Raw genomic sequence first — 26,025 nt, 5'->3', positions numbered from 1 at the left:
AACTTTTAATGTCAATTATAGGCAGATTTTCACGGAAATTACGGAGCTCAACTGTAATCATACTGTTCCAAAAAATAACATGAATGCAAATGTAACATGGCAACACTTTGCCTGTATGTGTTCTGGACATGTTAAATCTACCTGTTTGGCATATATATTGTTCCCAGAATGCATTGTGTGGCGCAGTTAACGCATTCACTCGCTGTCATTTTCACTGAAGCAACCCCTTCACTCCCGGCTGTTTTGGATTTTGACAGATTTTTGCAAGGCCCACAGAATATTGTGTTCTATTCTTATAAAAACACGGAACCTACCAAAAGAAAGATTAGCATCTCTTCTTTTATCAGGAAAAAAAAAGTATAATTCTATCTGTTTCCGTTTTGCAGCAATTAGCATTAAAATATAGCTAAGTTTCATTATGATTCACAAATCTGCAACAGGGCCCTGGTTAATCTCTTATATTCTGCTGCCACCTGTTGGCCCTTTTTGTAATTACTACCATTGCTTCAACAGTTCTCTTAAGTTCGGAGGCTGCATCAAAACCTTCTTTATGCTCTATCATTTAAAAAAAAAAAACAACGTATAAATATGTCTTTGGAATATTGTTAATATTTAAAATAGAACGTATTTATACGTTTTTGGGAGCAAATGAGTTTATGTTATAAGGATGTTAATCCTTGTCATATATATTGTGTTACCAGTAATTAATTTGTGTTGTATTTAACGTGTTTATGTCGGTCTATGATTTGAAAATAAATAAATAAATGAATAAATAAATAAACCTTTAAGTTGTGTGTAAAATAATGACATCCAGTACGATTCCCCGTACAAGTTGCATTCTGAGGACTGCTTGTAACATGATAAATTTTAATGTTAATTATGTTTTGATTGTGGCCAGCTGATTAATTGGTCCGACATTACAAATATTCTTTACAAAATCATCTCGCGGGCCGGGTTAAACCCCTTTGCGGGCCTGATCCGGCCCGCAGGCCCTATGTTTGACACCCCTGGTGTCAAAACAGCTGGTGAAAATAGTCATTGCTCTTCCTGGTCATTATATCATCTATTAATTTGACTAATATGAATATTAATTTGGGGAATGCTGAAAATTGCTGCACACTTCAGCATTCCCACACAATTTCTTAGAAATTGCACTTAGTCTAGTTATTCATTGTTGTTTGTTACTTGTTACTCCAATTCAGAAAGAAAGGAAAGCGGGTGGTTTGCTGAAGCTCCTGTCAGGGGCGGCGGCCAAAAAGAAGCCACGATCACCCTCCAGCTCCCCGCCCACCCACGATCCCTCCTCAGGCGCGCCGGCCAGCGATCCGGCCCACCACCCGCACCACCCGCACCACCACGCCCGCTCCGGATCGTGTCCCATGGTCTCTCAGGGACGGGCCGGCTCGTGTCCCGTCGAGATCGACATGGCGGGGGCCGTGGGGCTGGAGCCCCTGCACAGGAAGTCGGGCTCCTTGGATACAAACTTTCCCATGTCGCCCCCGCCCACGCGAGCCAGCAGCGTTCTCATGGTGCTCCGGCCCGAACCCAAACCGCTGTCCAGGGAGAGGTGAGTACTCTCACTGAGCAACAATTTTGAAAAATAATTCAATTGTGATATTTTTTTTTTTTCAATATTATGTGATTATTTTTTTCAAGGTCCTCTTCCCATGTATTTTTTTAACAGAAAGGCAGTACATTAATTTGAATTATATTAAACAATATCAGATTACTTTAATTGGAGTTGTGTGCACAGAAGTCACTATAACACAATTTAGCAATAATAAATGTGATTAAAAAAAAAAAACGTGTATTTGTGTGGACTGGTGACTAGTTGTCATTTACAGTGAACAAAATGGCCACGAGTCATGAGTTGCTTCATTTTCCAATTGCTTTGAATTTGAAAAGAAAAAAAATGTGCTTTTTTTGGTCACCGACGTCTAACATGAAACACTAATGACATCTAGTGGTAGAAAATTACCTCAACGCAAATCTATGACTCAGTGTTTAGTATATCTTTTTAACTTCAAATAACTTGATGAATTACTTATTACAAAATGGTTTCTATCACTGGACTAAAAAGATAAAACCACATTTGTTTTTGGTAACCATATTTATCCACTTTTTTGTTCATTAACAAGAGTATGAAAAATTTGTCAAAAAAATAGCTTATTTTACATTTAGCACATATATAACATTGGTGATTAATTTGCAATTAATTTGCGATTAATTGTAAATTTAACTATGGAAATTGTGCCATTAATTACATTAAAAATACAAATGGACTAAAAGATGAAACCACATTTGCTTTTGGTAACCATATTTATCCACTTTTGTTAATTAACAAGCGTATGAAAAACGTACAATATAAAATATTATCAAAGTTAAAGCGTTAACTAATTAATTGACAAAAGAAATATCTCATTAATAATGTATTAACGCACATTATTAATCTTATCTTGACAACGTTAAAGGTAACACAGTTTGTGTTTGAGCAATAACCATAACTACATGCATTAATAAAGCATTTAATAAATGGTTGTGTATGATATTCAGAATATTTGTTCATGTCATTTTTTTTTTTTTTTTAATTATGCAAGTAATTAACTGATTAGAAAAAGAGGGAGATGAAAGTTCAGTGGAGCAAAAAAAATTTGAAGGAATTAACAAATAGCAGTTGCTCTTCAAATTTGCCAGGCAAAAATTACATTAAAAATTAAATTAAATTAATTTAAATTAAACGATTAATCATGATTAATCAAAATTCTAAGATGTGATCAATTCATTCACTCGCAGCCATTTTCACAGAAGCAATCCTGTTCGTTCCTGGCTGTTTTACTGGATTTTGACTGATTTTGCAAGGCCCACAAATTATTGTGTTCTATTGCTACAAAAGAAAGATTAAAGTCTCTTCTTTCATCAGGAAAAAAAAAGCATGTTTCTATCTGTTTCCGTTTTGCAGCAATTATCATTAGAACTTTCATCATTATTCACAAATCTATATCTATAGAATGGTGAGAATCTCCTTTGCTCTGCTGCCACCTGCTGGCCATTTGTATAATAACTACTATTTATTCAACTGTTCTTTGCAGATGGAGAGGCTGCATCAAAGCCTTCTGTATGCTCTCGCATACATTTAAAAAAAAAACAACGTATAAATACGTCTTTGGGATAGTTAAAATAGTTAAAATAGAACGTATGTATACGTTTTTGGGAGCAAATGAGTAAAAAAATAATCCACTGACAGTCCTAATATATAAAGAGTATATAGTTTGCATAAATTGGCATTCAATTAGTTTTAGCCCGGTTACTTGACTTGAGTCTCATCTTGACGTGTTTGTCCAGGTACCGGGTGGTGGTCCCTTACCCGCCCCAGAGCGAGGCGGAGATCGAGCTTCGCGAGGGCGACGTGGTGTTCGTCCACAAGAAGCGAGACGACGGCTGGTACAAAGGCACCCTGCAAAGGACGGGACAGACCGGCCTGTTTCCCGGGAGCTTCGTGGAGAGCTTTTAACACATTCACTGCCAGCCCAGCAAAAATGCATCATTTGACGTCTTTTGCCGTCAATGGCAGTGAATGAGTTAAACAAAGACACGCAAAATCGCTCGGCTTGATATCGGCTTTTCCAATCTGCCTTAATTAAGGAGCTGTGTTAACCTTCAGAAAAAATTAAATAAAGAAATAAATCAGCCACAAGATTCTTCCTGTGGACTTTTTACAAATCGGAGGAAAAGGAAAGTAGCACAAAGACGTCTTCAGAAGTCTTTCTCAATCCAGCACACTTTTCGCCAGGAAAAAAAAAGGAGAACCACGATTTCCCGGACTCGGCCCGGGAGCGCCACAAAGTCAAAGAGCACACAAACGAAGCTTCCCAGGTGTCGTCCACCAGCACAACACAACAACAAGCATCAGCTCGGCTTCAAACTGCGACCTCAGAACTCCTCTCTGGTGCGTTCTTTCTTTGCAAAGACCCAAACCAGGTTCATTGTGTTTTGTGGCAATAAGCACACCGTTTCTGTTTTTCAACTCGATATGTGTTGATGTAGGGCTGCAACTAATGAGTTGTTGTTGTTTTTTTCTTCAATAATCGATTATTTTGTTTGGTGAATCAATTTCTTTAAACAGGTTTCAATTTTCATCCCTTTATTCAAAAACAGGAAATTATTTCAATTGAAAGTGCAGAAAATGAGCAGAAATCTTGATGACAATTAGAAATATTTTGTGTTCAAAGGCTGAATTTTTTAGGATTTTTTTTTAATGACACAAGGTCTCTGAATAATTAATCCATTATCAAATGATTCCTAATTACTTTGATAATCGATTACTTGTCAGTTAATCGCTGCACCTCTCTACAAATGTGTGTAGCATTGTTTTCCTCTCTTTGTTTGTTTGTTTTATAAATGTTCAGATTGATATTTGTGTTGTCCCAAGCTGTGATCTGTCACTGGATTTGTTTGTATTTAAAAAAAAAAAAAAAAATGGTGCAACCAGTAATTTGATCGTTCATTTTTATATTTATTGAATCTGAAATTGTTCTGTTGTTCTATTTAATGTTTCCCCCATGCACACGGTGGCTTCAAGTGAGGAAAAATGGCTTGCTGAATGTAAAAAAAAAAAAATGATACAAACGCTTAGGATGATTTTTTTTTTTTTTTAATGTAAGAGATGAGATTGCAATTTATGACATTATGATTAACTATCATCAGCAAATATTTTGCTTTTTCTTTTTTTTTCTTTTTTTTTACCAAATGGGAAAAAAAATCCTAATTCTTCTGTTTCGAGAAATGAAATGTGCTGCGGTGTTAAAAAAAAAAAAAAAAAAAGTAATGAAGAGGAGACTCACAGAATCCGAATGTGTACCGAAGCTTTTCCTTCTCCGCCTGCCAAATCTTTGACAGCGACTCGGATCTTGTTGATATTTTTGTACGGGGCTTCAGTGAGTGTACAGTCTGCTTTATGAATTTTTACGTCCTGAGAGTCGGTCCAAGCTAGTTTACATCTGCCACACGATCTACCTTCCCCCCCGCCCTCTCGTTCCTAAAACAGAAGCACAGCCAAACTTGGAGGCTTTGGTATGTTTTGTGTGTGAGAGTGAACGTGTGATTATTTGGGTTGAGGTTCTGCTCACAGTGACAAAAAGGGAAGGGCTCAAAAAGGAAGATAGAATGTGCATAAATATCTTCAAGGGCAGATTTTTAATCGTGGCCATAGGTGAAGCTCATTGATTGGATGAGCAGTCTATTTTAAAATGTGTTTATTTACTAATATCTAAAGTCCATTAAATTGTTGCAGTAGATATAAAAAGGTGAAATAACAGGAAAAGATTATTTAAAAAAACAAAACAAAAAAACGATAGTAATATATCAGGTTTAAAGACAAATTAGTTATACTGTACGTAACAATATGTGCTTGAAAGTTAAGAGAAGCTGTTGGTTTGTGTACATCGCCTCCTACTGGCGTGGCATGTTTATTACACCATTTTGAGACGAGCAGCTATCAATTCATCTGCTATTAAAAATAATAATAATAATAATACTTTTAGTCACTTCAACTGAATAATAATGAGCACTGCTGCGCCCCTAAATATGACAGCATGGACAAAAACAAAAAAACCAATGTGATTTCAAATAATCAGTTGCCAGCGTGCCCATATTTGGAAGTGCTGACGTTGCAGCCTACCAGGAAGTCGAAACAGAGATTTTGCCACAAGTTAGGCCGCACCTCAACAAGATATATCTTTCTTTGTTGCGAAAAGAAATCCTCGACTTTGCTCATTTCAAAAAGGAGGAGCACGTGAGCAGCAGAGAAAAACAAATGACCTTCAACGTGTCAAACGGTCACTTTAGTTGATACTCTCGGCTGTCAACTGTGTTGAAAATGTCTTCATGGGGAACGAATGTGTTTGTGTGTGAGTGAGTGTACTTCAGGGGAGGCGTCGCTATGTAGCTCTACACATGAAAAAATAATAATAATAAGCGGCGTGGACGCTCATCAGGACTGAGTCAGGTCTCTTTCGTGTACAGCAAACGGTAAAGTGAAAAGAAGAGAAAAAAAAAAAGTCTATGGAATTCTATATTGTGCAGAATATTTATAGGCCTTTGGTGCCATTGAAGTCATTCATGCTCTGCGCTGGCCGTACTCAGCGCGCTCTACCATGTGATCATGATGCATCGTCTTGTACTGATGACCCGTGGTTGACTTGATTGTTTTTTTTCCATGTCAAGTGCATTTTTCGCAATAAATGCCTTTGATTTAAAAAAAAACTAAACATGCTTTTTTTTTTTCATGTGTTATTCTCTGACCTGTTAAACATTATGATGAGAAAACATAATAATGCAAGTTTTTATTGTCCCTTTTTAAAACATGGCCAAGGTCATCTTTTCAGTAAGATCTCAGTATGATGCAAACTACTCACATTTATGCAGATGTTTCAGTCTACCTTTTCATCGGATAGCACTTAAAAAAAAATGACACTTTGAACGTAAATGTCCTGTTCTCTCAAACTAACTCAAAATACAGACATTAATAGCTAAACCTCTGGCAACAAAAGTGAGCACACCCCCTATGTGAAACTGTCCAAATTGAGAACAGATCAATTTGTTTTGTGTAGTGGACCGGACGTGCAGCCACACGACAAGGCTGAACTCGACAATTAAGACACCGCGTCGGCACTGGTTGACAGGGAGGTGGAAAAAAAGAGGCGGGACAGACCGATGTATTGTAAGGCGTATTAAAAAAAAAAAAAAAAAAAAGACCATGTATAGTAAGGGATTTTTTTTCTTTTTAAGCCACTATAGTAAGGCTTTTTTTTTTTTTTTTTTTTTTTAACGACCATATTTATTAAGGTGTGTTTAAAAAAAACAACAATGTATAGAAGGCATTCTTTTAAGACCATGTATTGTAAAGCATTTTTTTTTTGTATAGTAAGGCTGATTATTTTTTATTTTTTTTGTAAATGAACATGAATAGTAGTAAAGCTTTTATTTAAAAACATTAAAAATTTAAAAATGACCATGTATAGTAAGGCAGATTTTTTATTTTTTTTTGTAAATGATCATGAATAGTAGTAAAGCTTTTATTTAAAAAAATAAAATAAAATAAATGACCATGTATCGTAAGACAGATTTTTTTAATTTTTTTTTTGTAAATGATCATGAATAGTAGTAAAGCTTTTCTTTAAAAATAAAATAAAATTAAATAAATGACCATTTATAGTAAGGCTGATTTTTTATTTTTTATTTTTTTTTGTGTAAATGATCATGAATAGTAGTAAAGCTTTTATTAAAAATAAATAAATAAATGTAAAAAATGACCATGTATAGTAAGGCAGATTTTTTTTTTTTTTTTTTTTTTGTAAATGATCATGAATATTAATAAAGCTTTTATTAAAAATAAAAATAAAATAAAAAAATAACCATGTATAGTAAGGCAGATTTTATTTTTTTTATTTTTTTGTAAATGATCATGAATAGTAGTAAAGCTTTTATTAAAAATAAATAAATACATTTAAAAAATGACCATGTATAGTAAGGCTGATTTTTTTTTTTTTTTTTTTTTTGTAAATGATCATGAATAGTAATAAAGCTTTTATTAAAAATAAAAATAAAATAAAAAAATAACCATGTATAGTAAGGCAGATTTATTTATTTATTTTTTTGTAAATGATCATGAATAGTAGTAAAGCTTTTATTAAAAATAAATAAATACATTTAAAAAATGACCATGTATAGTAAGGCTGATTTTTTATTTTTTTGTAAATGATCATGAATAGTATTAAAGCTTTTATTAAAAATAAATCAATTTAAAAAAATGACCATGTATAGTAAGGCTGATTTTTATGTATTTATTTTTTTTGTAAATGATCATGAATAGTAGTAAAGCTTTTATTAAAAATAAATAAATAAATTTAAAAAATGACCATGTATAGTAAGGCTGATTTGTATTTTTATTTTATTTTTTTAATGAACATGAATAGTAGTAAAGCTTTTATTAAAAATAAATAAATTAATTTAAAAAATGACCATGTATAGAAAGACTGATTTTTATTTTTTTATTTTTTTTTGTAAATGATCATGAATAGTAGTAAAGCTTTTATTTAAAAAAATAAAATAAAATAAATGACCATGTATCGTAAGACAGATTTTTTTTTTTTTTTTTTTGTAAATGATCATGAATAGTGGTAAAGCTTTTATTAAAAATAAATAAATAAATTTAAAAAATGACCATGTATAGTAAGGCTGATTTTTTTATTTTTTTTTGTAAATGATCATGAATAGTAATAAAGCTTTTATTAAAAATAAAAATAAAATAAAAAATAACCATGTATAGTAAGGCAGATTTATTTTATTTTTTTTGTCAATGATCATGAATAGTAGTAAAGCTTTTATTAAAAATAAATAAATTAATTAAAAAAATGACCATGTATAGTAAGGCAGATTTTTTTTTTTTTTTTTTTTTTTTTTTTTTTTGTAAATGATCATGAATAGTAGTAAAGCTTTTATTAAAAATAAATAAATAAATTTAAAAAATGACCATGTATAGTAAGGCTGATTTTTTATTTTTTTTTGTAAATGATCATGAATAGTAATAAAGCTTTTATTAAAAATAAAAATAAAATAACAAAATAACCATGTATACCATGTAAGGCAGATTTTTTTTTTTTTTTTTTGTAAATAATCATGAATAGTAGTAAAGCTTTTATTAAAAATAAATAAATACATTTAAAAAATGACCATGTATAGTAAGGCTGATTTTTTTTTTTTTTTGTAAATGATCATGAATAGTAGTAAAGCTTTTATTAAAAATAAATCAATTTAAAAAAATGACCATGTATAGTAAGGCTGATTTTTTATTTTTTATTTTTTTTTGTAAATGATCATGAATAGTAGTAAAGCTTTTATTAAAAATAAATAAATAAATTTAAAAAATGACCATGTATAGTAAGGCTGATTTTTATTTTTATTTTATTTTTGTAAATGATCATGAATAGTAATAAAGCTTTTATTAAAAATAAAAATAAAATAAAAAAATAACCATGTATAGTAAGGCAGATTTTTTATTTTTATTTTTTTGTCAATGATCATGAATAGTAGTAAAGCTTTTATTAAAAATAAATAAATAAATTTAAAAAATGACCATGTATAGTAAGGCTGATTTTTTATTTTTTTTTGTAAATGATCATGAATAGTAATAAAGCTTTTATTAAAAATAAAAAATAAAATAAAAAAAATAACCATGTATAGTAAGGCAGATTTTTATTTTTTTTTTTTTGTCAATGATCATGAATAGTAGTAAAGCTTTTATTAAAAATAAATTAATTAATTAAAAAAATGACCATGTATAGTAAGGCAGATTTTTTTTTTTTTTTTTTTTTTGTAAATGATCATGAATAGTAGTAAAGCTTTTATTAAAAATAAATAAATAAATGTAAAAAATGACCATGTATCGTAAGACAGATTTTTTTTTTTTTTTTTTTTTTGTAAATGATCATGAATAGTAGTAAAGCTTTTATTAAAAATAAATAAATAAATTTAAAAAATGACCATGTATAGTAAGGCTGATTTTTTTTTTTTTTTGTAAATGATCATGAATAGTAGTAAAGCTTTTATTAAAAATAAATAAATAAATTTAAAAAAATGACCATGTATAGTAAGGCTGATTATTATTATTTTTTGTAAATGATCATGAATAGTAGTAAAGCTTTTATTTAAAAAAAAAAAAAAGACCATGTATATTTAGGTGTTTAAAAGACAACAAAAAAATGACCATATATAGTAAGGCATTTTTTTTCTTTTTTCTTTTTTTTTTCTTTTTTTATAATCGACCTTGTATTGTAAGTTTTTGTTTAAAAGGACCATGTCGGCCTATATAGGCATATACGAGTTACTTGAATGAAGCACAATTAATGGTGACTGTTTATTGAAAATGCAGCTGTGCAATTTTAAAATGACGTCCAATGTTTGGCTGCCGGGGCACCCAATCCCTTTTTGCTTGAGGCCCCTGGGTAATGTTGCTACGTACAAGTACATGGACCTTTACTAAACAGTCAACCAAGATAACATTTAGATAAAGTAGGCTAATAATTCCCCTTCGCATTAACGCTGTATTGGTGTTGTATTGGTTTTGGTGTGCCTAATGTTGTGTCCGCTGAGCGTCTAATAGCCCAAAGTCAAAGACAAGCAGGTGACGGATGTTCAATAAAGATAAAGCTGCTCTTTCCCCTCCGTCTCCTCCTTTCGCCTCCCCCCATTAACTTCTAGGCCCATTTCCAAGCCTCATTAGCATTTAGAGTGACGAGCAAAAAGCCTGCGTGCACCAATTTCTTTTCAGATCTTTTAAGAAAGTTTTCATGGGAACGCGTGCGACAGCCGCTCCCACCCAGCAGCTTTTACCCCATGCTGGGAGGTGAAGGTGCCTCCTTGTGTGTGATGCTTCTTCTCCTTCCGAGCATCCGTCCACGAGGTGTGCGGCCTCCTGCGGGGAATCCATCCTCATCCCTCACCCTTCAAGTCGTACCTGTCAGATTGCGTGTGCGCGTGTCCGCAAGGTGAGATGCTGCTGCTGGGAGGGCGCGTCTCCTCTCCCCACTTGCATCTTTTTCCTTTCAAAAGCTCTTGCAGTCTTAAGATGAGTCAACCTTGGCTTGCCCTTCAATTGAATGTTTCTTTTCAAACGAGGATTGCATCACGCTGTCTGCCTGAATCATGTCTGAAGAGATGTTATGTTATATTGCTTTTCCACGAGTCCATCCCAGCTGATTTCGGGTGACTGGTGGGGTACACCATTGATTATAGTCACCAGTCAATCATAAAATACAAATATATCATAAAAATACAATCATACAGTAAAAACAACAGCAGTCACACTCATGGAAAATTTGGCGTTAAGGTTTGTTTAGCTTTCCCCCTTTATTTTGGGTATAATTCCACAGTTAACCACTAGATGGCAGCATACTAACTTTGACACTAAATTCAACTAAAGAAGAATGAAAACAGGAAATATTGCAGCTGGCCCTCGATTTTGCTGAAAATTATTGAACGGTTATATAGCCTTGAATTTTTCCAGCTTCGTTAGTTTTTAATTTCCTTTTGAAGTTTATAGTTTTTAAAGCAAGTTTGTTTATTTTATTAGTTTTTATTTTTTTGAAAATGCTTTCAAGAGAGAGAGAATTTGATGAGCGCAAAAAAACAAAAAAACAAAAACAAAGGTCACGATATGTATAGGCTATTGTGTAATTAAGTTAGCCAAACTGCAATTCTCAAACGACTGTTCGACCTTCTTTCTTTCTTCTTTTTATATGGTTGACGTTTAAAATAAACCCAAAAAAGTTCATGTATTAAATTAATTGACAAAGACAATTAAAAAGTGATAGTTTTAGTTCTATAAATGTAAAAAATGTAGGTTAGGTAGTTAAAAAAATAAAAATAAAAAAAAAGTCCTAGAGAGCATAAACAGCGGTTGTGTTCTTTTTATAATGGACACAATTATTGGCGTATATTGAGGTATTTTTTGAACAAATATATAATTTAAAGTGCTGTGAATACTATAAAAACATGCCAAGAATGTGTTTTAAATAAGATATTTCTGTATTCCGGATTTCAATTATTGCACAGATGGCCCGGAACGTAAATGTTGATTGTGGAAAGTTTGGATTCACTTCCTCAGTGGTTTGAAGAAAAAAAAAAAAAAAAAAAGAAAAAAAGACATACGGAACAAGCCTCCTGAGTAACACTGTTTATTATCCATAAATACGAGTGTAGTACAAATATAAAAGGTCCCCTCCATCAGGCATCCGTGTGTTTCACTGCGTGTACAAGTGTTTTCTTTTTTCCTACAGTAAGCTGGACACACATAAGGCACATGGAACACGAGTGTTAAGTGTAAAGTGTCACGTTTCGAAAGCAGCGGCGCCGAGTTGTGTTCAAATGCTACGAGGTGCGCGTCTCGGGCTTTTGTCCCTGACACGAGCGCATCAAAGTACAGTACTGTTTCCCCTCGTGCTGCTTCTCCCACTTTTCTCCCCCATGACTCAGCGTTGTTGTGCACACTTAAAACAACCTTGTCAGCAGAAACAAGAAGAGAGCAAGCAAAAACAACACATTCTGTCTAGCTTAATGTATGCAAATATGCTGTAACAAACCCAAAGTCGAGTAAACACAACTCAGTTGAAAGTTAGAACTTGCTTTCTCAAACACTGTTGAAAGGTTTATAATAAAGTTGTTAAAATCAAATCAAAGGTGGATTTTTTTTTCAGGATTAATGACACCTGATGATGAAAGGTGTCTATTGAAAGTAGTATGAATGCTGCTTTGTTCTCAGCAGCCACTCTGCTGGTGACCGGATTACAATATCAAAGACATGAATGTACCATTAAAACCATTATAGGTCCATTATTAACCCCAAACGTGAACATCCGAGAGCCTCTAAAACCACAGGGATCTTAAAAACAACAAAGGAGGTATCATGGAGAATAACATCAAAGAATACATACAAAATAAAGTATAACACCCACAAGCAACTTGTACACATAAAATGTATTATCTTAACTTTGGCACATAAAACACACTAATGTGTTGCTGGTGATGATGATGATGATGATGATGCTGGTGATGATGATGATAGTCGTGGGAGGCTTCGGGTTAGTGTTTGAGACTGGCCGCAAAGACTTTTATTTAGCGAATGATGTTGCTGGTCAGACTGGAGTTCAATTCCTGAATCCTTCACATGAAGCCGGAACTACAAAAAAAAAAAAAAAAAAAAAAAAAAAACATCAACGGGTGAGAATCCATTTTACAGCAGGTTTCATAAACACAATCAGATAGTAAACATTTGTCAAAAAAAAGGGCCAAAATGTGTCCCAATTTTTTAAAATTCAAAATCCAAATTAGAAATGTTTCCATGTAAAAGGTGAGGTACACACAAATCACGCTGGCCAAACTGGGTCCTTTGGCGCCATCCTGTGGCATTCTAGAGAATTTCGGGTACAAAAAAAAAAAAAAAAAAAAAAAAAGGCCCGTTTTTTCCGGAAAATGACAGACGACAGGTTTAAAAAATAAAATAAAATAAATAAATAAAAAGTCAGCCAAATAGGTGGCAAATTGCAAAATAGGCCATAATTAAAATAATTTGCAAGTAGCAAATGGGCAGATGAATACTACCACTACTTCATCTTTCTCTATTGACCTAAAATGACACAGGATAACACGAAAGCTTTGTCTGACAGGAAAAATAATAATTGGTGTTGGACAAATTTAGCTTCATGAAAAATGTGCAATATTTTGGAAGTCCTCTAGGTGTCACTCTAGTTTAAATATGTAATGGAAATGTAATCAAGTTTTATATTTAAAACAAGAGCACAATCTAGAGGAGTCAAAAAAATATCGCAAGTGCTTCATGAAGCTTCATGAAACACTTGTAATATTTTTTGACTCTTCTAGATATCGCATTGGTTTAAAAAAGCAGCGTAATTGTGATCCATTTTCATTGCACGAGCCTGTGATGAGTGAGAGCAAGCGAAAGTCGAGTCTTGCTTACTTCTTGCGGTCTTTGTCCTTCTTGCCGTTGGCGGTGAGGCTTTGGGCCTGCAGCAGCTGGGCGGCGGCGCGTCTCTTGCCGAAGGTGCTCTGGTCTTCCTCCAGGAGGCGCCGCTTCTCCTCCAGAGCCGACTTCTCCTCGGCGTGGAGCCGCTTCAGCTGCTCAAAGCGGCTCTGCAACTGAAAAGGGATGCGAGGAGGACACAATCGGATTTCAATTATTTGGAATTGTTTCGTACCCTTAACAAACCACAGATCTCCTTTAGTCAAAACATGTAAACATGAGTTTTAAAAAAATAAATAAATAACCTCTCTCTCGGCATCCTTAAGCTCCGCCTCCTTCTCCTTGACCCTCTGCACAAACATCTGCCTCATCTCGTCCTCCCTCCTCTGCAGCTCCACCAGGAACTCGTGACGCTTGGCTTCGTAGGTCTGCTGCAGACTGCAAACACGCGCACACACGCGGACGTTATCGCCGGTTTATTGGGAACAGCCGGGCCGAGCCGCGCCGCCGGTCACCTGACGGGCTTGCACTCGGGGTCGGTGTCCTTGAAGCCCATCTCCTCCAGCTTGCAGCGTCTGTAGAGCTCGTAGTGGCGCGTGTGCGTCTGCTCCCTCAGGTCCTCCATGTTGACGCAGATCAGCATCTCGCGAAGCTTCACGAAGTCGCAGTGGCTCTCGTTCTCCACTGTGGGGACACGTTGGGCATATTATGGGATGGCGGAAAGATAATAAGGCTAGTATGGAGGTAACAAAAAGGAAGTGCAAATTCACAAGTAAATAATGCCCCCAAAAAAAGTTTTAAAATGATCTATAGAAGCCACAAGATGGCGACAAAGCTCAACTTTTCTTATTAGACAGGATGACAGCGAGTCTACAAGACGTTCCTCCACAAACCCACCTTGGACGACCCCCCAGGGGTACTGACGAGCCTTCACCATCTTGATGCCCACGGCGACTTCCTCCGTGCTGCCCACCACGGCAAAAGGCAGATGGCCCTGAACGACACCCGCGACAAATGAGCAACTGGACGACGACGAAGGTGGACGGGCGTGCGTGCGTGCGGGCGCTTACGTTCATGGCCGTGTTGACCTTGGTGACGGTCTCGTCGTCCAGGGGGAACTGGTAGATCTGGACGCCGTTGCTCACCAGCTCGCTCATGATCTTGATCTTGAACTTGTGCAGCTCGCTCTTGCTGATGGTGTCCGCTTTGGCGATGACGGGGATGATGTTCACCTAGGCGCACCAGTCCCAAAAAAAAAAATGCATCACAAAGAGGGAAAAAAAATAAAAAGTTATATAAAAAAAATAGAAAGTACAAATAAAAATATAAAAATAAATATTTATATGTTGCTCCAGAGAATAAGTCACATTTTTGGGTAAGAATTTATTTTACAAAAAACAAGAACATAACACTCAAATTAGCTCCCAAAATCTCTGTTTCCTAATCATGTTTACGGCAGCGAATGAGTTCCTTTTAGTTTTTCTAACTAGAATCCAGTGACACATATCTGACAAAAGGTAGAATCCTAGTCAATAATTTCACCATTTGCTGCAGTAATAGCATGCTAAAGAAGGGGGCACTACTGCACCAAGAGGAGGAAAAAGGAGAAGAAGGAAGAAGAAGAAGAAGAAGAAAGAGAAGAAGGAGGAGGAGGAGGAGGAGGTGAAGGAGGAGGAAGGAGGAGAAGAAGGAGGAGGAGGAGAAGAAGAAGGAGGAGGAGAAGAAGAAGGAGGAGGAGGAGGAGAAGAAGGAGGAGGAGAAGAAGAAGGAGGAGGAGGAGAAGAAGGAGGAGGAGGAAGGAGGAGAAGAAGGAGGAGGAGGAGGAGAAGAAGAAGGAGGAGGAGGAGGAGAAGAAGGAGGAGGAGGAGAAGAAAGAGGAGGAGGAAGGAGGAGAAGAAGGAGGAGGAGGAGGAGAAGAAGAAGGAGGAGGAGGAGGAGGAGGAGGAGGAGAAGAACAAGAAGAAGGAGGAGGAGGAGAAGAACAAGAAGAAGAAGGAGGAGGAGGAGGAGGAGAAGGAGGAGGAAGGAGGAGAAGGAGGAGGAAGGAGGAGAAGAACAAGGAGGAGGAGGAAGGAGAAGAAGGAGGAGAAGAACAAGAAGGAGGAGGAAGGAGAAGAAGGAGGAGAAGAAGAAGGAGGAGGAGGAGAAGAAGGAGGAGAAGAAGAAGGAGGAGGAGGAGAAGAAGGAGGAGGAGGAGGAGGAGAAGAAGGAGGAGGAAGGAGGAGAAGGAGAAGGAGAAGAAGGAGAAGGAGGAGAAGAAGAAGAAGAAGAAGAAGAAGAAGAAGAAGAAGAAGAAGGAGAAAAAGAAGAAGAAAAAGAAGAGGAAGAAAAGGAAGAAGAAGAAGAAGTAAGAAGAAGAAGAAGAAGAAGAAGAAAAAGAAGAAGAAAAAGAAGAAGAAGAAGGAGGAGGAGGAGAATGCACTGTTAGAAAATGGCAACTAATGTGTTTTGCTAGTTTAGCAAGCAGCTTCCTTCCGCCCCAACAAGTATTTACAGCAACAAAGGCGCAATAAGCCATCAGGATTCGAGCTTTTGCCAAAATACAACACAGGATTCTCGTTAAAGGAAGCCATTTTAAACTAAAAAGAGAAACCTTTCCGTAGCCGAAACAAGAGTTTTGAATACAACTGGAAGTTGTTCGCTGCCGGCAACACGCTTATGGAACGGCCATTTTGGGTGCCAGTCCAAGCTCCAATTTCAATATAGTCGCACTTTAGTATATAGCACAAGACCAGACAAACGATGAAAAAAAAGTGTGACTTAAGAGTCCAAAAAAGTTTCTGAAAATTCAAGCATGTCGTTTCAGCAGCACTCTAAGGTCAACGTTTTTAGTGTTTGAGGCTGTTCAATAGTCCATTAACGAGGCAGACTCAATAACAGTGTACTGTGTAACCAACGTGTACTGATGTTATTTAAGTCTCAGCAGCCCACACTGCTGTCCTATCCACACCACATTCCTCACTGTGTGTGTGCGTGTGTTATTTTGCCAAACAGAGGAATGTTTTTTTGTTTTGTTTTTTTGCTCCAGCTTCGAGGTCAGACACATAAAAACAACACAGGCGAAGGCAGCGCACAAAACAAAACAATCTGGCTGACTGTCTCTTCGACAAATGTCTCTTTCTGCGTCTGTCTGTCTGTCTGTACAGTGACACAAAAGAACAACTCTAGTGAGTGTGTGTTTGTGTGGGGCGACATTCCAACGTTTTTTTTTGTGTGTGTGTGTGACTCTTTTCACACGCAAATCCTGGGTTACTGCCACTTCCCGGCTGTGACACACGAAGAGAGCATGGGAAAGGTTGTGACCACCTCAGCAGTCGTGGGGTTGGCAATCGCTCACCACCTCAAGGTTCGATTACGATTCAGGGGGATAACATTCTTTTCGATGACCAATTAAATGCAGAATTTTGCTCTACATGTCGTTTTCCACTCACTGAATGCATGAACACTTTGTGTGAACTGACGTATGTAATAGGGCAGTGGTGTCCAAACTACAGCAAGGGGGCCATTTGCGGCCCGCTGGCCATTTTTCACTGGCCCGCGGCATATGCTAAGAATGGCATTTGACACCATTCAAATAAAATTAACAAAAACAAAAATGTTTGGAGATGGTCAAAGTAAGACCTTACCAAAGTAAGATTTATTTTTGATATAAACCGGAATAATGACATTTGAAAGTATGTCACACAGACGTGACGTCATCTAGCAACAGCCAAAAGAAAAGCACCAAAAGATGACGTTGCTCCCATGGTGTTTTTTAAATATTGTGAACAAGTAATAAACATTAAAAAAAAAACTAAAAAAAAAAAAAAAAAAACTAAATACAGAAACTAACAAACTAAGCTAAAACTAAGCATTTTTTTAAAGAACTAAACTAATAAAAACTAACAGAACCACCCTGAAAACTAATAAAAACTCACTAAAATTAAAAATTCCAAAACTATAATAACCCTACTGCCATATTACAAATAAATTGCTTTATATACTGTAGCATTTTTCTAAATATGCAAAAGCACAAATACATTATTTATACAATTTTTAGGACTAAACACAATTTCTCTTCATAACATTATGTGGCCCTTGAGTCCTTCTGATTTTCTGTATGTGGCCCTCAAATGAAAAAGTTTGGACACCCCTGGTTTAAAAGGTAGACAAAACAATTCAAATAACTCAGACACTAGCGTCCGACTAATCGACTATGAACCACAATGACTCACTTAAAAAAACAAAAAAAAACAAAAAAAAAACACGTTTGCCAGGATGAGTAATATGCTGCTATCAAAACATTTTGGTATGCTGAGAATTGTGCAGATAATCCCTCTGCTTGTTAAGAAATTTGACATTGACCCGTTAATTTTGATAATAAGCATCAGCCCGGTCACAGCATTGTTTACTTTATACAATTCAAGATGTGAAGATAGCACTAGCGTCGAGTTGAATAGCTGTAAGCATCCAACAAACGTACCTTGCTATCAAGTTTCTTCATGGTGACCAGGTCGAGAGATTTGAGGGAGTGGCCTGACGGGGAGATGAAATACAGGCAGGCGTGGACCCGCGAGTCGTGATAGTTGAAAAGGGAGCGCTTGATTTTGAGCTCCTCCTGCAGGTAGCTCTCAAACTGCCTGTCGATGTAGTCCACCACCGGCTGGAAGCTACAAGACAGAAAGACAGACGATTGAATGGTGGCGCCGGGCGGCGGCAAACCGCACGCTCGCTCCCAACGGACCTCTCCTGTTTGTTCATTTGGTCTCCGAATCCCACCGTGTTGACCACGGTGAGGCGTAGTCGCACGTTACTCTCCTGCAGGTCGTAGGTTTGAGCCCGCAGCTTCACCTCAGGCTCAAAGTGGGACGACTCAAAGTTTTCAAAGTTGGTGTTGAACAGGGTGTCCATCAAGGTGGACTTGCCGATACCAGTTTCACCTGGAAACAGAAATAAAGCATAAGGATACTTTGTCAAAAAATGATTACCAGTAGCAAAATTGCATTTTTTTTCCCATGAACACATTCTTTTTAGGACTTTCTCTATAAACTCCAAAACAAAGGCAAAACAGTGATGAAATTGTGCATATAGTAACTCACATTTCCACTTAAGCTCGAGAGTGGAATTTTTGTCATCTAGTTAAAAATTCTCCTAGGAAATGTTGCTATACATTCCGCCATTAGAAAACTGACAAATAAAACTCCAATTAAAATGCATGCATGTCAACAATGAGATGATTAAAGTGGCGAAACCCAACAGTTTAATATGATTACGGTTTACTCTGAATATGACCTTATTTGGGTAAATGTCTTGCAAAAAAAAAAAAAAAACATCCTTAGTCATGTCTTCCTCCCACAATTTCCTTAATTGTGATCATTGCTGTCCATGTAAACATATTTTAGTTTTTTTTTTCTTTGACATTGTTAGTGTCAGCATACCAATGCAGAGGATATTGAAGCAGAATCCCTGATCGGTGGACTTGTTGACCAACTGGTCTGGGAGGCTGTCAAAGCCAACGTGGCCTGCCAGAGAGAGAGGCCGGACTCCCTGATCCTAAAAAACACAACACACATATAATTTATCAAAACGTGCTTAGTCGCAACCTTCCACTAAATTGGAAAAAACTCAGCTGAAAAAAAAGTACATCATCAAAGATTAAGGAAATAAATCCAGATACATATTGCCTCATAATATCCTGTTGATGTGGGTTGTGTGTGCAATTAGCCCAAACAATGAAAGTGAATACAGTATAAAAATGCACGATGTAATGATATTATTCTGTGCTGTATATATTCTGATCAAATATCTATGTTAGGGGGCGAAGATGAACCCCTTTAAGTTTTATAAAGCAGCTCGAACACTTTGATAGTTCCAGTTTGGTGCAATGCAACGAGGAATGCAAACGTCTCCAAAACTTTACAGTAGTCAGATCAGTTGGATGACGTGATTGATTCTTCCATACAGCTAACGCCCCTCTCGTAGTACATTTCTGGGCCAACGAGTAAATCATTTTATTCGTTACATTTGTCGTGAGCACTTGCACTTACGTGAGTTAGATCCACCCATTTTTTTTTATGTGAGTTAACAAACTAGGTTATGTTTGAACGGGAGCGTTACTTCATTTGCTAAAGACAAGTTATGCTAGTTGCTAGTGCGGCTAGCTAACTTCATAGTAGCCCCAGACACTCCCTACTCGACTATGATTGTTATTAGAGCGAACAACAAAGATCAATACAAACCGGTTGCCGAGCAACATCGGAAGAAGCCATGGTTTTCGGTGATATGTACGATTCCTCGCAGATGCGAGACAGAATCCAGTAAACTTATTAAAAAGTCAAATTCTTTCTGTTTTTTTTTTTTCTCCCGAAGAATCCTCCTGAATGGAACTGTCTCACCACGGCCAGACTAGACCAAGTTAAAGAAGACAGGTTTAATGTCTCAACTGGTCTCTGTGAATTTTCTTAAAATGCATTATAATTGGATCTACATTTTACGTTACTAATTTTTAGAACACAATTATTTCTAAAATTAAAAGTTAGTGGATGAATAAGCTCAACATATTCATCTTATTAAAACCATTTTAAACGAATCCCCCCTTTTTCCCCAAATTGGTATGCTCCTACAAAATGTTGTGTTCAATGTTATCAAAGTGTGGGGTATTTTAAAGTCTGCATACTAAAGTTGATAAATGTTTTATATATTTCTAATACTTTCATGTTGCGTATAACTGAAACAAAAAATAAATACATTATGCAGAATATCGCCTCCCTAGAGTGCGACAATATGAAATAAATTTGTCACGAATATATGAGTACAAAATTTTCTTGAAGTACCTTAATGTAACACGATGACGAGAGCGATTAATGGCATCGTGCGTCCCCTATCGGTCATGGCTCGAAACTGATCAACCCATGATGGAGTAAAGGAGGAGGCCCTGTGAAGATGCTGTCATCGGCTGTCAACCACCGCGAAATGACAACGGACCCATTTCCCAACGTTCTGGTGTCATGAAATAATTCGATTTGATTGGATGATGATAATGATGGCGTCCCCGTGTCAGGTCCAAGCCGTGCAGGACTTCCTAATGGAGCGAGGAGGGCGAGTCCAACAGATGGAGCTGATCGATCACTTCGCGGCGGCGCGGGGCGGCGGAAGCGACCGATTGAGGGAAGAGGAGGCTTTGAAACGCGTCGTGGACACGCTCGGCGTCGTGGAAGTGGAAAGCGGCGTGAAATACGTGCGTTTGAATGAATGTTGCGGCGCGCGCACTGTGACGCGCGCGGACGCCGACAACCACGGGCACGCGACCGAGTGCAACGGAAACGTGCACGGTGAAGCACCGGACAACAACAATCTCGTCAGCGGCAACCCTGACGACAAACAGCAAACAGGTGAGTGGTGATCGAACTTTAGCTTTTGGTCTACTCACAACCTGTCATTTGACCGAATTGCGTCCTGTTTTATGTGTCAATAATATTTGTTGATTTCTAAGTTAATGTTTAGTGGCCCTAATTGGTTTTTAGACAACATCATACGCCACAACGTGGAAGTAGGGTTCACTTCCCCACCCCTAATTTTCACCCCTTGAAATGCATGTCAAGATATGTTAAGCTGTTAAATACTTTACACAAATTAAAAACTGCCTAGTTATCACCTTTTGGGGCTTAGGTGACAAATTAAATAGTTTTTACTGTGATATCGTGTTTTATTGTGACATCACAAACCGCCCCCAGTCCTCCTTTGTTATGTTCTCATGCACTTTGTGTGCAAATTTTTTTTTTTTTAGAAAATAATCCAGGCAACACAGTCTCATAAAGTTGGGGGTTTGAATCCGGCCTGTGTGGAGTTGGCATGTTCTTGCGCTTGCATGGCTTCCTCCCACATTCCAAAAAGGTGCATATCAATTTCACATTTTTCTCTGCTTTCACAGGGGCTTCTAGTACACCTTCTTGTAGTATGGATGATGCCAAGCAGCCCGAGCCGTCCCAGTCCAACAAGATCGACGCTGCCCCCGCTGATGTGGGAGCCGGCGAGGTAAAGCTGAGGGAGAGAAGGCGGCGCGAGTCGGCTCCCGTCATCGGGGTGCCCGATCTGGACCATCCCGCCAGCTGCCAAAGCCAGCAAGTCCGAGGGTCTCGCAGGGTGTCCAAAGGGTCCCAGCGGGCTTTGCTGACCAGCTGCCTGTCTGAGGACGGCACCATAGAAGGTTCGGAACACAATCTTGACGTCAACACGCCCAAAGGGAGTCGCAGGAACTTCATCGAGCTGATGATGAATTGTTCTCCTCAGGTGAGCCTACAATGTGTTAGTGTTGGTGAGAAAATACGCAACATCTCCCTCCGCAGGTTCGGCGCTCTCTCATCAATCGAGGCCCCCGCCCCCGAGACTCCATGAGGAGCGACGGCGACTCGGCGTCCCTCCTCTCCTCGGCCACCGACGACGACTGCGCCTCGGTGACGCTGGACCCGATGGAGCACGAGTGGATGCTGTGCGCCTCAGACGGCCTGTGGGAGAGCCTGCAGCCCCTGCTGGCCGTGGAGGCCGGCCTGGTCGCCAAGAAGGACTTTGTCACCGGCTTCACTTGCCTCCACTGGGCAGCCAAGCAGGGCAAGGCCGAGCTGCTCTGCCAGCTGCTGACGTTCGCCAAGGACAACGGCGTGCCCATGAACGTCAACGTGAGGTCCGCTGCCGGGTACACGCCTCTGCACCTGGCGGCCATGCACGGACACATTCAGGTAAGATGCGGACTGGTCATGTGATCCAATTTGAGGACACATTGGAACTCTTTTTACGGCCACACGTTGTCAAAAATAGAACCCCCACCAGTGCCAGCCGATTTCGAGCATTTTAAGTCATCTTTCAAGGCAAACAGAATATTGTGTACTTTTACTACATATCCAACGTGGGTACACTTGAAAGATTGGATTCCATTCTTTCATTTAAAAAAAAAAGTATGTTTCTACCTTATTCCGTTCTTTAGTAATCACCATTTGAAAATAGGTCATTTGAGTGACATAAGCGAAAATATAAAAATAATAATAATGAGAAAACAAGCTTTTTGTGATTTAATGTGACAAAGGCTTCGGTCATTCACATCATCCTTGAAAACTTTCTATTTCATCAGATTTGTCATGTTTCATTGGAATTCCATATACCTTGAGCCCATTGAAAAGAGATACAATGCTGCCATCTGCTGGCCATAGTTAGTGGCTGTTTTTGATTCCACAAACCATTCACCAAGCAGCGCTGCAATTAGACGTTGCACTTCTCATTGATTAAAAAAAAATAATAAGAAGAAAAACTTAGTTGACGACATTTAACGTTTATGGCGGCATACATCGTGATTTTTTTTTTATCGTTATTAACCGTTTTTGGCAGTCAAACAGTTAAACAACAATGGTGACCAAAGTGCATAACATTACACAAGCTAAGAACAAAAAACAAAAACAAATATAAATCACTGCATACCACACTAAGATCTAACCTGAAACAAGTAACTATGCTTGGCCAAGGAATGCCTAAAGAGCGAGAGTTTCTCTAGCCGTCCTTGTCCTCATTAGGATTGCAGATGAGCTGGAGTCGATCCAAGCTGACTTCAGGGAAGAGGCGGGTTACACTCTGGCTTGGCCGCCACTCAATGGCAGAGCGCGTATAGACAAAACAACGCTCACATTCACACCATTTGACAATTTTAACGGCTTAAGTGAGCCTAACAAGCATGTTTTTTGGAATGCGGGAGTTTGTTTGAGCAGGAGTAGCTGGAGGAAAATGCGCGCAAACATGCTGACCAGGCTGGAGCTGAGATTCAAACCTAGAACCGAAGAACTGTGAGGGAAACGTGCTCACCGTTGAAACCTGCTAACTCATTTTTTGTATTGTGTGTGGAAATTTCATGCATAATCAAAAAAGTTTATATTATAAAATAGGGTTGCAATATCTTGTAGCCATATTACAGGGTTTTTCCTGTGTACAAAATTTAGAGGCGGCCACCTCCACCTAATTTGCTCCCCACATGAAGAAAGTTTTTTTTTTTTTTTTTTTTTTTTTTAAACTTTAACTCTTTTACTGCCACACGGTATCAAAAACAACAACAACACTTAGAGTGCCAGCCGATTTCGAGTATTTTAACTCATCTTTCAAGGCAAACAGAATATTGTGTACTATTACTACATAAACATGGTGGCTACCACATGAAAGATCACGTTCCATTCTTTCATTTAAAAAAAAAAGTATGTTTCTACCTTATTTCATTCTTTAGTAATCACCATTTGAAAATAGGTCATTTGAGTGACAAGCGAAAATAGAAAAATGAGAAAACAAGCTTTTACATAAGATACATTTTGTGCACAACAGTGACTTTGATACTAATGTTTTTTGTTTAGTGACGCTCTGCGAATTAGATTTAATGTGAGCCAAAGCACGACATGAAACTCCTCAACTTACTTCAACATAGTTGCTTGGCTCTAAGAATTGTGGCCTGTTGATCTCTCACGGCACCCTAGCCCACTAAATGTTGATTAATAGGCCAAGATGAAAAAAATTAAATGCATACTCGTTGCCCTTTTGAATGATCAGGTGGTGCGCGTGCTCCTGTCCGACTGGGAGGCGGACCCCGAAGTGAGGGATTACAGCGGCAGGCGAGCCATCCAGTACCTCCCCCCGCCGTTGCCAACAGATCTGCGGGACCAAGGAGTGGTCACCTCACCGGGGGCGGAGCCTGACAAGGCAAACGTCAGCAGCGGCGGGGCACGCGGATGGAGGTTTCCCAAAGTGCTCCACGGTAACATGAACCCGCTGCGCCGCCTCAACCAGTCAGCGGGGTCGTCCGAGGAGGCGCCGGGCATCATGAGGAAGTTGTCTCTGAGCAGGCTGAACGCTCGGCTGCACCGCGGGCGACACAGGGCGCAGATTATACATAGCGCCTCCTTTAGGGACACGGGGGAAGTGGGGAGAGAGGACGAGCTTCCCAGCACGCCGCAGCGAGCGCGGCCGCTCTCCAACCTGTTTGGATGAAGCCGCTCGAAAGCAGCGATTTATTTATTTTCAGTTATATGGATGGATTTTTATAACTTCAAGTTGTTGTACATTTTACAGCCAAGCTTTTTTAAAGTTTTTAAGTGACAAAACTGTTTTTCCAAGAAATGACATTTTTGTTCCTGTTCAATCCTTCACTCGGACTAACTTATTTAGGTAGCTTTTTTTTTTTTATGTAATTTTTTTGTTACTCATTATGTCATTTATTTGACAGACATTTTTTTTGTTTAATGGGAGGGAGCAAATGGGGGGTTTTAATTTCACATTGGTACATGAATTTGATCACAAAAATGGTGTTTGTGGTGCATCATGTACAGTAGCTACACAAAGTTGGGGTTTCATTTTTTATTATTATTACACATAGCAACATTATTTCTATTTGCACTTGTCACTTTCAAGATTGTAAGCACAGAAGAACTTACTCAAACTACAAATATGACAACTGCTGTTTTGATATTTACAAATTATAAACCAGATCATGCTTTCATGTGCTTTTCACTAAAATTAGGTGTTATTTTGACACTGTTGGGGCCTGTTTAAATAACTTGACCAAGCTGTTTTATATTTTGTAACACCCCCCCCCCCCCCCTCATTACAACTCAAATCTTATTCTGCTTATTATTGTTGCAAAACAAACTCAAGTTCTCATATTCATTCCGAGCATAAATGAAAACAGTGACAGAATTTGCCACTTATTTCATGTGTTACCTCATTTGAGACCTGCTGTTAAAAAGTCATTAAATGTGACGCGATGAGTTCAGGGACCTTGACCACCAACGTAGCACGCCTTCGTAAATATGCAATCAAACAAGAAGCACAGTCACGTTCAACACTCGGGAATGCATTTGTTTTAAAGCTGGTCTAACTTCACATGTATAAATGTAACAATTTGGTGTTTGTGAAACGTGACTAGATAAGAGTTTAGATTATGCTGTATGATTTGTCGACGTCCTCGTCCCGTCGTATGTGAGCCTTTCTTAAAATGAGCTGTTTACATATTTGCCGCATGATCACGTCTATTTTGTAGGAAACGTCATCTGGTCTCATGTTGGACAGTAAAAAAAATGTGCTCCAAGTGCGCTGTGACATAATTTTTCACCTGCATGAGTGTCGGAAACAATGTTTACCTAAATACTGTGAAGTTACCAATGGGAACGTCCACTTTCTGTCCCATCTTTAAATGTGAAATAAAGCATTACTTGGTATCCTATTGCCTCATGTTTAATGATAAACTCAAGTCACAAGATTAGTTAACACACTGCCTGCTGACACTAGTTTGCCATTGTCTTGTGATGCTGAATAATTGATGATCAGATGTCCACCAATTGCACCATAAACCACAGCTGACTGTTTAACAGTGTTCTCGATATTGTAGAAGCATCATTGGACACCTGTTCACCACATTTAATATGCATGTGTCATGTTCCCCGGGGCTTTCAATATGCTAACTCATACAATGTTCAGTCTGTTCTGCTGTG

General features: G+C 38.0%; 3 protein-coding genes across 8 annotated transcripts in view; 2 read left to right on the top strand and 1 right to left on the bottom strand.

The window, feature by feature from the left end:
- LOC144030681 (E3 ubiquitin-protein ligase SH3RF3-like) overlaps positions 1-3,694 on the top strand; it is a 122,557-nt gene extending 118,863 nt beyond the window's left edge. For all 6 annotated transcript variants that reach the window (XM_077537180.1, XM_077537177.1, XM_077537179.1 and 3 more), the window contains 2 exons: positions 1,203-1,567; positions 3,343-3,694. In XM_077537180.1, the coding sequence (XP_077393306.1) occupies positions 1,203-1,567; positions 3,343-3,511 (534 nt within the window). In that variant the 3' untranslated portion in view covers positions 3,512-3,694. The remainder of the gene's footprint in view (positions 1-1,202; positions 1,568-3,342) is intronic.
- An 8,022-nt stretch (positions 3,695-11,716) lies between these two features.
- septin10 (septin 10) lies at positions 11,717-20,056 on the bottom strand. Its single transcript, XM_077536432.1, has 10 exons — positions 19,753-20,056; positions 18,952-19,066; positions 18,258-18,453; positions 17,997-18,183; positions 14,605-14,766; positions 14,432-14,528; positions 14,050-14,218; positions 13,840-13,972; positions 13,532-13,710; positions 11,717-12,733 (listed from the first exon to the last, which is right to left on the bottom strand). Exons 1-10 carry the CDS (start codon positions 19,780-19,782, stop codon positions 12,718-12,720), a joined length of 1,284 nt encoding a protein of 427 aa, XP_077392558.1. The 5' UTR covers positions 19,783-20,056; the 3' UTR covers positions 11,717-12,717.
- Positions 20,057-20,390: 334 nt separating this feature from the next.
- sowahca (sosondowah ankyrin repeat domain family Ca) lies at positions 20,391-25,752 on the top strand. Its single transcript, XM_077536430.1, has 4 exons — positions 20,391-20,904; positions 21,444-21,802; positions 21,859-22,248; positions 24,089-25,752. The coding sequence occupies exons 1-4, from the start codon at positions 20,544-20,546 to the stop codon at positions 24,524-24,526; spliced, it is 1,548 nt and encodes a 515-aa protein (XP_077392556.1). The 5' UTR covers positions 20,391-20,543; the 3' UTR covers positions 24,527-25,752.
- The last annotated feature ends 273 nt before the right edge of the window (positions 25,753-26,025 follow it).

The sequence above is a fragment of the Festucalex cinctus genome, chromosome 11, assembly GCF_051991245.1.
Source record: "Festucalex cinctus isolate MCC-2025b chromosome 11, RoL_Fcin_1.0, whole genome shotgun sequence".
Lineage (NCBI taxonomy): Eukaryota > Metazoa > Chordata > Actinopteri > Syngnathiformes > Syngnathidae > Festucalex > Festucalex cinctus.
Note: the sequence above shows the minus strand (reverse complement) of the source record. Positions and strands in the feature narration are given on the sequence as shown.

Excerpts from the sequence above, each read along its gene's own strand:
- septin10 (XM_077536432.1), bottom strand. The coding sequence starts at position 19,782 with ATGGCTTCTTCCGATGTTGCTCGGCAACCG. Across the intron at positions 18,454-18,951 it reads CTTCAATATCCTCTGCATTG|GTGAAACTGGTATCGGCAAG; the intron begins GTATGCTGACAC and ends TTCTGTTTCCAG. Across the intron at positions 13,711-13,839 it reads TTAAGGATGCCGAGAGAGAG|TTGCAGAGCCGCTTTGAGCA; the intron begins GTTATTTATTTA and ends ATCCCTTTTCAG.
- sowahca (XM_077536430.1), top strand. The coding sequence starts at position 20,544 with ATGATGATAATGATGGCGTCCCCGTGTCAGGTCCAAGCCGTGCAGGAC. Across the intron at positions 20,905-21,443 it reads TGACGACAAACAGCAAACAG|GGGCTTCTAGTACACCTTCT; the intron begins GTGAGTGGTGAT and ends CTGCTTTCACAG. Across the intron at positions 22,249-24,088 it reads CCATGCACGGACACATTCAG|GTGGTGCGCGTGCTCCTGTC; the intron begins GTAAGATGCGGA and ends TTGAATGATCAG.